Source organism: Strongylocentrotus purpuratus, unplaced genomic scaffold (genome assembly GCF_000002235.5).
Source record: "Strongylocentrotus purpuratus isolate Spur 01 unplaced genomic scaffold, Spur_5.0 spur5_contig_865, whole genome shotgun sequence".
In the NCBI taxonomy this organism is placed as follows: Eukaryota; Metazoa; Echinodermata; class Echinoidea; order Camarodonta; family Strongylocentrotidae; genus Strongylocentrotus; species Strongylocentrotus purpuratus.
In genome coordinates this window covers 339,980-352,300 of record NW_022145574.1, presented here as the reverse complement: position 1 = coordinate 352,300, position 12,321 = coordinate 339,980, and the positions used below count along the sequence as shown (strand labels likewise).

At 37.7% G+C, this 12,321-nt stretch overlaps 1 protein-coding gene across 1 annotated transcript; it reads left to right on the top strand.

Moving 5' to 3' along the window:
* Positions 1–3,830: 3,830 nt before the first annotated feature.
* On the top strand, positions 3,831–11,815 carry LOC105443538 (adhesion G-protein coupled receptor G2-like). The gene is made up of 10 exons (XM_030973587.1): positions 3,831–3,849; positions 4,179–4,315; positions 4,832–5,017; positions 6,040–6,468; positions 6,764–6,928; positions 7,672–7,790; positions 8,989–9,272; positions 9,813–9,879; positions 10,475–10,733; positions 10,899–11,815. The coding sequence occupies exons 1-10, from the start codon at positions 3,831–3,833 to the stop codon at positions 11,466–11,468; spliced, it is 2,235 nt and encodes a 744-aa protein (XP_030829447.1). The 3' UTR covers positions 11,469–11,815.
* Positions 11,816–12,321: the final 506 nt, after the last annotated feature.

The window sequence follows — 12,321 nt, the reverse complement described above, 5'->3', positions numbered from 1 at the left end:
AAACAAAACGAACGTGATTTTACTGGGTACATTATGTGTTAAGTATGAGAGAAATGTTCTCATACAAATACTGATTTAATATCGAATTAGTATTTAAATTCATTTTCTTAAATGTATGTGTAAGTTACTTGTATTCTAGTATTTTTTTTTCTATAAGCCCTCTTCATCAGGCCGGGGGGGGGGGCGTTTCTCTGTGCCCTCCCCTTAATCTGTGCCACTGATTCTCGATGGGTATGTTTGTATTTTCAGATCTGACCAATATAATAGTTTTGAACGCTAGATTTGCCATTCCATTCAGCGATGAGCTTCATTACCAAACTTCTAAACTCTATAAAGAAACGGCGCTCAACATCAGCACCTATGTAAGTATATCCTAAAAGTAATTAGTGCATATCAAAAAGGCCTATCCCGCTCTTGTGATATTCTGCAAGGTTGGCATAATATTCTTTTGGGTTTAAAATAGACGATGGAATTATAGAGTGCGAGTACGTTGTTCAACACGTTTCCTAGCAGGAATTTGGTGACGACTTATTGCACGTACATATAGCTTTAACATTTTCAGCTCTTCTCATGGTGGAGACAAGACTAAAGGATCCGGAAGGCCCTCTTCCTCCGTTTACCTGCAACTCGGACTCTCTTGTGAAAAATAAATCAGCAACTATTATTTGTGATGAAACTTGAGGAAGATATGCATCTGGAGGACCTTCCCATTATGGTGCTGTCGAGGGTAACATTCTAAGGTCAAAGCTAATTAACATCACCGTTTATACACTTACGGTACAGATACTTTCATTCAGTTCTTCAATTTTGTTTTTCTTTAAAAATGCAATTCTGTAATAAGTAAATTCTTATGAATATAGTATGGACACAATGTTGCATGCGAAGGGTTTACGGTTATGACGTATACTTTAATGAGTTACAAAAGAGTATCAGTATTAGAAGGGGAAATATCTATTTAACGCTTTATCTTTTATGTTTGTTATTTTGTATCTGTATAAAGGTGGAGCAAGGCGTCCGAACCAGTACTGGGTTGCAGAGTTTATCAGTAGTATGCAGAGCCCTAAGACCAGGAAGCGTCAAAGCTGACATGAATATCTACATCGAGCGGACCAATATGACGGCAACGGAGACACAAGATCTTATTGGTCTATCTCTTGACCGTCTAGCCAATGAATCGAACGGTTTTCTCGATTCAAACACCATTTCAGTTCAAGATAACGGTACTAATTTCATTCATATACATGTAGTTTTGAAATTCAATTTATTGTGTATAAGGACGTGGGGTATCCTTAGATTGATGGGATGACATGTTGGTGACGCGAAAAACCAGGGGTCATCATTTTGTTTTGTCCCGCCTTGGTGATACCACTCATTGCAAGCATTTGTTTGAACATTGGCTTCTGAAGGGGAGGGGATTGGGCTATGCCGAATACGCCACTAAACTGGACATGTGGCATCGGTACGTTAGGTAAATTGAAACGCAAGATACCTTTACCCTAACCCAGCCCTAAACCGCAACCCTTACCCTAACCCTAAATTAAAAACAATATAACCAATTAAACTAATGACTAGTGATTAAACCCTTTGTTTCTTGTCGGTTTCTTCTACATGCGTTCAAACGTACGTAGAGGGCATTACTTCTTTTGTTCAATCGTTATTAAACAGTACACGAAAATGTCCTGCTAATGACCATGTCTATTTTGAATATGAACAATTTGTTCACTACACATGTTCGTGTTATGACGCCTTAAAGTAAATATAAATATATATATATATAAATATATATATATATACATATACATTTATATATTTACACACGTGTACGACTGGGTGTGTGTGTGTGTGTGTGTGTGTTCCTTTTTGCGCGGGTGTTGTCTGTTTCTGCGGCCATTTGGCCCTTCATTTTAAAGTACTTCTTTAAATAATTTGTATACTTATTTATAGTGATTACATTACATTACATTCTTTTTTGTGTAGCTATTTGCCAGAATATCTCCTGGATATCTCCTCGCTTTGAAAAAGTCGAATTTCCGGTTGGTGAAAACGGAACATGGACAAATTCAACAGGAATGTGTCCATTCAACACTACTCAAGGTTTGTTTTGAGGGTCTTTCGTTCATCTTTAATTTGGGGAAGCGTACGATTAATATGATAATTTCCCTATAGGCTTGTTCAGATATGGCGCGGGGGCCTATCGGGTAAACGACTACGGACGACGCGACCGCAGCATTCCCATGCGTGCAACGTACGCGAAACCGAAGCGTAGGGGAGAACTTCGGTCTGTTTCGCGGACGCTAGCGCGCTGACCCAGTTGATCAAGTACATTCGTTTACATGCAGTTGTCAAAAAGAAGACGTAGACGGCGTTAATCAGTATTTGCCATGATACACTCCCTTTAATGAATGGCAACTGCGCGATCGAGAATGAATCATTAGCTCGTAATATTATTTCAAAAGTAGCTTTATCATCACGATGTTCAACCGATGTAATTTGATTCTATCCATTATTGAACACTAGCGAATGAAGATAGGGGCTTAGGGTCTAAAAGCCCCTCCTCATAGATATTCAAGCCCCTAAACTGTGTTCATGAAATCAATCAAAATTAATTGAAGCGAGGGTCACGTAGAAAATGAATGCAGGAACACAAAGCCCCCAGCCCTCCGACCAAAATAATATTTAAGATCTGCGCGTGTAGTTGAATGTTTTGAATAGTTCCAGAGTCATGAATTACTTGAGGAAATTTCAATCACAGACGGAATTTCTTTACTTCATTAGTATGTCCCCTTCTTAATTGTATCTGGTAATAATTGTTTGCCAGTGTGCTTTTGATATGATAAATATATGTGTATTTTTATTTTTTATACCGAACAGTTAATGAACCGATTGGACGGGCCCTGTGTATCGGCGATGGTATTACCCAGAGCCAGTGGCAACCTGTGGATAATTGCGGACCATTTAGAAATGTCACAGATATTCTCACCGAAATTGCACAGGTTTTTGGAATTTTCTTTTCAAATTTCAATCATTGAGAAGAGCCTTTTTTTTAAAGAACTTTCATATGTAATGCACTTGTGTTTAACATATTGTACATGTCACTAATCATGATGAACTGGTAAAATATGATTTTAAGGGAAACATGTTCTCTAATTTTATGTTACCTAAACGCTTATGAGTTAGAATGTTTTGCGCTGCGTCTTAACCCCTTGAATTTTCGAATCCATATTTTATTACTTTTTTGTCAAATTCTCCCGTACATTTTGATACCAAATTTATGCAATACGGACCAACAACCGTAGGGGTGTCAAATTACAATTATTGATCACATGTCAATCAAAATGTGCATTTTCCCCATTTGCTAGTGTTCTAGCCTGTCGAAGAATCAATAATCATCTCAAAATCACCTGATCTTTGTCATTGTTAAGAAGGTTTACACTCATATTTCACTAAGTGAGACCCATCCTTGGTTCATCCTACATTATAAAAAACCATAGAAAACTTTGTATTTGTTTATACCCAGAAAATTTTAAACATAGACGTATATTATTTGATAATAATGACAATTAATGTTGTTTTCTTAATTTAAATTTTAAACAAATCATGTAGTTCATCCGTTGAACTGTTTAAATATACCAAACAACTAATTTCCCAACCATTTTCATACTGTTAAACTGCAAAGTAGGTATGTTTTGAATATTTTGCGAAAAATTAATAAAGCAAAATGATGAAAAAATTTTGTTGCCATGTTTTTCATTATACTCATTCAATATGTGTACCAATTTTCCTATCCATGTCGCCAACAATAGTCAATATCATAGGGGGAGGGGGTCATAATGCAGTGGCAGAACCAGGGTGAGGGCTTGGGAGGGGCACGGACCCCACCCCTGACAAAAAAAAGAAGTACAGAATAAAGATGTTAAGCACAATTGTACCTTTTTTCTTCCTCAAGAGGGGGGGGGGGGTGTTTAGTAAAACAAAAAAATGCTCATAACCCCCCCTCCCCCCCGCCCGCTTATGCCCCACTAAATATTTTCTCACGAATTGCCCCCCCCCCCCCCCCGGGTATTAGAAATCCTAGAAATACTTCGACCTCATTAAGGTTAATTAAGGAGAGAAAGTCATATCACTCAATATAAACATGCTGTAATGATATTTTACCCTCAAATGTTAGGTAATCGTAGATGAAGAAAATGCAGGTGAAGTGAGCCAGCAAGTATCATCTGTTACGTCCAACATCGAAGATATCACATCAGATGACATCGCGTTTGTGGCAGAGATAACATCAAACATTGTGCATCAAAATCTTACTAGTGAAGAGGTATTCTGCACGATGCCAGACCAATCATATTGAACATGAATTAGAGATTGTTTATGAATTCAATTATTGTATTATGTTCTGATAAACATCTAATGGTAAACAAATTGGAGCCTTCCTTTAGGTACATTTCATTAATTGTCATATATGTGAAAGCGGTAAATCTCAAAATCGATTTTAACAATATTGGACGCCTTTTACTTACAGCTAAACTACTGTGAATGAAAACTTTACTAGATCCTTGCCCCGTATCCGGCTCTTCTTCTTTTAATTTTGTATAATATCTTATTAGTTCTTTGATATATATAGGTTTCGCGCTGCCCTTTCATATCTTGTTGACACCTTGGCAGTTGCTTCATCCAGAAATCGTGTAACGGCATTAAGAGAACAGCTATGCTAAGGCTGTCATGTTATTTAATTATTTAATATCATATCGTCATTCGGTTTGATTTCCGAGATTTGGCAAGTTTCTCCTACCATAGAATAAACCATCTTCATCCTTTGTGTTTGAATTGACAGGTAACAAACTCTATTACGAGTATTGTGAGCAATATAGCTCAGGTAGAAACAAAGGAACTTGAAGCAGCAGAAGAAGACGGTGGGGCAATAAGTAAATTTGTCCAGGTTTTTGAGGAACAAATCAGTCGTGTTGAGGTTGCCGATGGTGGGATGCTCCTCATTCAGCAGCCAAATGTAGCCGTACAGGTGATCTTATATTTATATCATAGCCTAAAAACAAATTATTTGAAATCCACCAGTATACTTAAATATAGAAGTTCAATTCCAAGTTTTATAATTGTTTGCATGCATGTTCAAAATAAAGGAATCAAACATAAACCTGACACTGCCATTCCTCCATTGGGGTCCCATTAAATCTGGTGTTCAACAAGGCGCGACATTTTCACCATTTGTATGAATGCAGTTGTGTAGTTTAAAAAAAGATATGCCAAACAACATCGTAGGTCATTTTCATTATCTGTGCATTTATTTCTGCAGAATTCTTCATATCTTGAATTTGTGGGATGCCTTACTTGAGCTTTTGTGCATGTTGCTAATCGCTTCATTTTTAATCATCATCAACGATAATGATGATGATAATATTAATGATAACAATAATAATTATAAAAATAATTATAACAATTAATCTCATGGAGAAAAAAAATAATATTAATATAAAAAAAAATAGATTATTGATGAAAGTATTTACAATAATACAAATAATGTTAATGATGATGATCATCATCATCATGATAGTAATATTTGATTTGTAAGACGCCAAAGCCACTTGAAATCAAATACTCAAGGTGCACCATTTCGAAGTAGAAATCGCATAAAAGCATTTTAATTTTAAACAAACTACATACAAATGAAATAAAAGGGAATAATTAATTATATTCCGATCCAAATAGAAACGATTTTACATTATTGTGAACACCTCAACTGATCTGCTTTTACGAATTTGTAAAGGGAGAATATTTCAAAGCGAAGGCTCTGCACGAGCGAAGGTTTCCTCTCCCAGTTCTCTATTTTCAGATAATAATGATAATAATAATAATTACAAAGAGATCTTAGTAATACTTATAATTTTGTTTAAAAACAACAAAATTATAATACAATAATAATAATAAATTATAATGATAGTAATGTTAGAAATAATGATGATGATGATTATGATAATAATAACAATAATAAGAGTAATACTAATTGAGTCCTAATTCCTATAACAGGTCCAGAGTATACCTGCTGACGACGTAATGCGTGGTCTTGTGCTTTCGGTAGCTGGATCCAGATTTTCAGACCTGACCAAAGCCAATATTACCATCAATGCTCCGATCCAAGATGACCACGATGACGTCATTGCTACAATACCAGGCATCATCGCTCAGGTCAACATTCCACCTTCAGTTGCATCCGTCATTTCATCCACGGCCCCACTCTCAGGATCGCTGTCGAATGGCAGTGGTGAATACGTTCGGGTCAACTTCAATGTATTTTCAACTCCAGCCCTGTTCATTTCTAAATCATTGCGCAATATAAGTGCAGCTAATGAAGGCTTCAATCGATCGGCTAACTCTCCCGTGATTTCTCTCAGTATTGGTCAAGGAAAAGTAGCAGCCTTGACCGAATTCATCAACTTTACCTTCACTACAATAATGGTAAGCTATTGCAAGAAATGTCATAATAACGTTTTTAATAAAGTATACGTATTATTTAGTAATCTGCCTTTAGCTGTATGTATAGATAATTACATTTGAAGCCATACATATATAGAGGATATGTAAACATTATATGTATTTCACTCGTTTTTCACTCCTGTGTTTGATTCCCCTAATGGTAAATGGTCTTTAAAGTAAACCAATCAAAATTATCATTCATTCTTCCTTTATGTCTCTTTTTAAAACTAATTCTATTATGGGTCTTGCGGATTTTGTTGTTGTTGTTGTTGTTTAGTCTGGATACGTGAATCCCATGTGTTCGTTCTGGGATGAGGAGGAGGAAGATTGGTCCCAAGACGGGTGTGTTCTTGTTTCTGGAATCACATCATCCGATGATCGCTCTGATGAGGAGATCGTGCGCTGTGCGTGTGATCATCTTACCAACTTCGCTGTTATAATGGTCAGTGAAAAGCAATTAGGCAATTTGCATATACATTATCACAGGCGCGTACGCAGGGGTGGGGTGAGGGTTGGGGGTTAACCCCCTCCTTTTGGTAAAAAAAAAAATATATACCAATGGATGGCTGACCTAATATAGTTGACCTTACCCCCCCCCCCCCCCCAACGGAGCAAAATGTCAAAATGTCAAATCTTGAGACACCCCCCCCCCCCCACCCCCCCCCCCCCCCCCCAAAAAAAAAAAAAAAAAAAAAAAATTGTCCCCTTACCCCCCCCCCCCCTCCCCCCCCCCCCCATCCTTGAAAAAAATCCTGCGTACGCGCCTGCATTATCACCATTTAAATACTCCCCAGACAACCATAACCCGACTAACTAAAGCTAGGAGCCATAGCGTGATAATGCCCTTGATGACCGAGGGGTATAGTTGGTCCTACAGATTAAATAGTATGGTCTATGTACTATATAGTGGGAGACAGTATATATCACGCCTGTGGTTTTGCGAATGGAAACGGCTACTAGCTAGTTTATTTCCAGACAGGTGAAACACTACTACCAGGTTTGTGTCGATAAGCGGTCATTATTCGACCTCTTCCCCTTTTACAATTCCCCTTTTACTTCCGAAGAACAATGGAGTATGGAGCTAGTCTTCAATTGGGTATGAATAATTATGGTAAAATAATCAGTTTTATTTGAGCATTCGAAGTAAATGTTTCAGTGTGGGCTCAATTTTCGTTCATGTTACAGGATATCCATAGGCAGGAGGTTTCAATACCAATCGAGGTATATAACATCCTGACTTACATTGGATGCTGTATTTCTATCTTCAGTCTTCTTGTCACATTGGCAACCTACCTGTGGAACAAGTAAGCCCATTAAGAAGAAATATTGCAATCATTAATGTAACACAAAGGAGACAGAATGTGTAATTAGTCTCTGGTCGTTTTATCTTCAACTTTATTTGGAAGGTTTTAAACGTGGAATAGGTATATAAATTGTCAAAGAGATGCATTTTTAGAATTCATTAAATTATCATGCAAATTCAAATAACCGCCTTTTTAATAAAAGTTTATCTTTATCAAATGGGATGAAATTCGTATAATCCTGCAGCACAGTTTTGTTTGGGATCACTTCTGTTTGAAGTGATATACAGTTCATAAAAGAAAGGGGAAGAGGAGGGAGAGGAGGAGGGAGGAGGAGGAAGAGGAGGAGAAGGAGGAGGAGGAGGAGAAGAAGAAAAAGAAATGGAAGAAGAAGAAGAAAAAGAAATGGAAGAAGAAGAAGAGAAAATTTCATAATATTACAAGTTGCTTGGTGATGAAGGGGTGGTGTGACAAGAGACATAAATAGGTTGCAATTAGAAATAAATTGTTTATAGCATATCGATATATTCTACATTGCGTCGGCCGGGTGGCAGAAGGACGTTAGCGCGTGAGCGACTCGAAAACTACTTTTCGATTTATTCGCGTTTAAAGATTATTTTTTATATTTAAACTGCTTTCCGTCCCGAAAATTGTTTTAAAACTTCAAAGATTAGTAGAAATTTATAGTAGAACACGGCCACAATTGTTTTTTCTCAGAAATAAGTCAGTTTCATTAAAGTTTGAGGTGATTTAGTGCTAGCACCCTTTTGCTTAACCCCTTCATTTTTACCTGAAGTTCGAGCTTACGCCCTTCTGCCAGCCAGGCGACGAAAAACTTCGTAGATAATTGGTGTACAGTTGGCATAGAATGAAAATCATATTAATTTCGAACATCTTTGGCGTAATATTCTCCCATTTGACATCGTCCTAAATAGTTACACTCAGATAATGTTTATATTTAACACGCGTGGCCATTATGAGGGTTGTGCCCAGTGACAAAAGAGATACATGTATAAAAGTAAAGCACAACCACGTAATCTCCTCATTTTACAAACATTTCCCCTCGATTTTACTTCGTTTTCTTGTTGTTTGACGTTTTTGTTAATGTGTTGCCAATCAGGTGAAGGTAAACTTGTACATGTATGGTACAATATTGCTTCGACGCTTTCCTAACCTTATTTTTATGTTTCAATCTTGATAGGGATTTGAGGACCAAACAGGCTAACAAGATCTTCATCTGTCTGTGCCTGACATTGCTATGTCTCTACACGACATTTGTCATCATGATCTCTCTCGATTCTACCAGAGATTATCGTGAGGTCCAAGCTGGACCCTGCGGGTTCCTGACGGCTCTAGTTCACTTCTTCGTTTTATCCTCTATTGCATGGATGGGTGTGGAAGGGTACAATACCTACCTCATTGTTGTGAAGATCTTTAACACCTACATCCAGAATTTCATGATCAAGGCTTCCTTAGCTGCATGGGGTACGATATTTGTTTCATTGTATCATTTTACTGGGAATAGTGCTTACTATTAACAAGAAGTGTTTGCATGGTTTTACAAACGGATTGTAGTCCAACAGTGCACATGAATTCATAACTGTTGCCATTTGTGTGTATTTATTTCGTTATTATCATTGTTTAATGGCATTCGATATGGCATGTGATTTGTACAAAGAAGACTCTTAACTCAGGATAGTATAACAATCGAGATATCTTTATCATTTTAAAAAGTACTATTGTGCCGCTATGACCGTGGTAAAAAATTGTACACTGGACAGCACAATATTAGGGAGATTTAGATTTGCGTGGACTGATACGTGTGACGTCCATTCAAGGCAGTGCGTTAAAAGGACGTCGATCGAAGCAATCCTCATTGTCTTCGTGCGAATCTAAAAGCCCCTAATAACATAAATAGGCCTATCAAAGAAACGGGGAAAGGATAGAGCTAGGCCCATGACTAATGTAGGCTTATTTTGGATTACTAAAACAATTGTATTTCCTTATACACGTATGTTATTACAGGAGTTCCTGCACTTATCGTGGTTCTTACTGGAGCTATTGCTAGAGACTCTTATGCTCATGATGATCTGTAAGTGGTAACGTTTGAAAGTTTAGTTGGAATATTGGATTGCATAGCATTAGGTATACCTAATGATCTTCAAATTTCGGATTCAGCAAGATTATATTTATGTACGTTATCGTGGTTCTTACCTGGCGCAGGGGTTGTATTGATCATGTAGGATGCAATTCCAGGACAATGCATGCCTTTAGCGCTCAGAGACTTCGGTGGAAAGCGCTCTATGAGAAACTTTTTTATAATTATTATTTAATCTGGTTTTTAGGTATTTTGGTATCTTATAAGTTAGCAAGTATGATATTATGATTTGGAATTGGTATTTCAGTATCACTTTCGCGGGTATGTTTTGTGATCCAAGCTTTATAAAGGCTACCAAGCATATTTAGTCACCATACAAACTAACATCTCAGATATTGTTAATAGCATATGGATCAATAAATCTTCACCTTTCCATTAAAATAGATAATGGAAAATCATCACAATGACATTTTCTCAGTTAAAATGTTTCAAGGACCATGGACATTTACAAAAAAAACTATCGCTAACATAGTCAGTATTGATTGACTTAATTCAGTCTATTTACAAAATGCATATTTACTATCAATAGATGCTTTCTACAATTCTGGGCTCAAATCGGTGGTCTCTTGATTCCCATGGCCATTATCCTACTCATCAACATTGTCATCTTTGTCCTGGTGGTTCGACAGTTGCTCCGGTCAGCTAACATCGGCGGTCGGGCGAAGAGAGAGGCTAAGGCAGAACGTCGAGAGACTATCGAACGCGTCCAAAACGTGATCTGCATCTTGCTTCTGCTCGGTCTGACCTGGGTTACCGGATATCTTCTTTTAATCCCGTTATTTAGTCAGGTAAATCCAACTGCGTAGTATATATCTCTTGTAAGAAGTATCTTGAGAACTCAGTTATAAATGGTAAGATACATCAGCAATACCCATGTGGATGTTAGGTTTTTGAAGAACATGAGAGAATGCCATATACCTAATTATTAATTCTGAAACATTTGCGTTTAACAGGTGGCTCAGCCAATTTTCGTCGTCCTCAACTCCTTCCAAGGATATTTCATCTTTCTACTCTACTGCGTCCGGAAGCCTTTCATCCGTAAGAAGTGGGGGCTAACTTGTTTCGACAAGTTCCTAAAGAATGAAGCAAGCACTTCCAGCGGTGTGGTGAGCTCAACGGTGCCACCTCCGTCATCTGGCGTGATAAGCAAATTGCGTCCAGGAGCCTCGGATAATTACTTGATGCCTTTCAAAGACGACAATCCTGATCATATGTGTATGTTCAATCCGACCTTTGATGTTAGCCAGGTTGAGGAAGGAGTAACACTACCCATGAACAAAGATATCCAGAGTTCCACCGAGGAACAGAAGAAGGACACGGATCGTGATGCAACAATCAGTGATGTCATGACGGTTAGTCTCCCTCTTGATGCATCCGTCGCAAATGTCACTGAGAGAGGTGATGGTGTTTCTCCCACCACGGATGCTGACACGGTCAGTGTTACTCTAGATTCAACTGATGCCAGCAAAGCTACTGGCGGTAACGATTGTGTTGCTTCCACCACCAACAATGCTGCCGTCTAAGGATGCAGAGAATGGCACCAAACACAAAGCCTTTTTATTCAATAGTTATTCAAGCAAGAATAAGGTTTTAAGAGAACGTTTTGTTCCATTGGAATACTAGGCAGGGGAGGGGTGGACTAGACTGGGTGTCGACTGTGTCCCTTTTCCCTCTCCCGATCATATTGCAATTACCAATATACCGTCACCACATATTCGGGCAACCAGGTGTGGGTATTTGTTATCATCTTTATTATATTTCAATCATGAATTTATGTATTTTCAATTAATGTGCATTTTATTGAAGTAGTTAATTATGAAATCATTATTTTGTTTACCATTCTGTATGGTGTATGACCCAGAGAAGAGGTCAATTTTTGTTATACGTATTTTTTCAATTAACTGTTATCATTTTTTGTTAAGACATGATATATAATGGGAAAGGAAATTAGGCAATGACAATTGTCATACAAAAACAAAGTTCCCCATTGCTGTCCTCTTTTTGAATTTCTTTGCAAAGGTTGAATAAAATTGTCTCCGCCGAGAATCGAGCCGGGTCACTGGCTGTGAACGTCAATGCCTTAACCACTAAACTACAGAGTAAAGGAAATTAGGCAATAATAATTGTGAAGCTCATAAAAAACAAATTTCCCTATTGCTGTCCTCTTTTTGAATTTGTTTGCAAAGGTTAACTAAAATTGTCTCCGCCGAGAATCGAGCCGTGTTGCTGGCTGTGAACGTCAATGTCTTAACCACTAAATCACACAGAATTCCACCCTCCCCCATTGCTTTTTGCAATTACCATTATTCAGTCACAATATATTTGGCTAACCAGGTGATTGCTATTTGTTATCATCTGTATTATATTTCAAAAAAG

Excerpts from the sequence above, each read along its gene's own strand:
- LOC105443538 (XM_030973587.1), top strand. Across the intron at positions 7,791-8,988 it reads GCAACCTACCTGTGGAACAA|GGATTTGAGGACCAAACAGG; the intron begins GTAAGCCCATTA and ends CAATCTTGATAG. Across the intron at positions 9,273-9,812 it reads GGCTTCCTTAGCTGCATGGG|GAGTTCCTGCACTTATCGTG; the intron begins GTACGATATTTG and ends ATGTTATTACAG.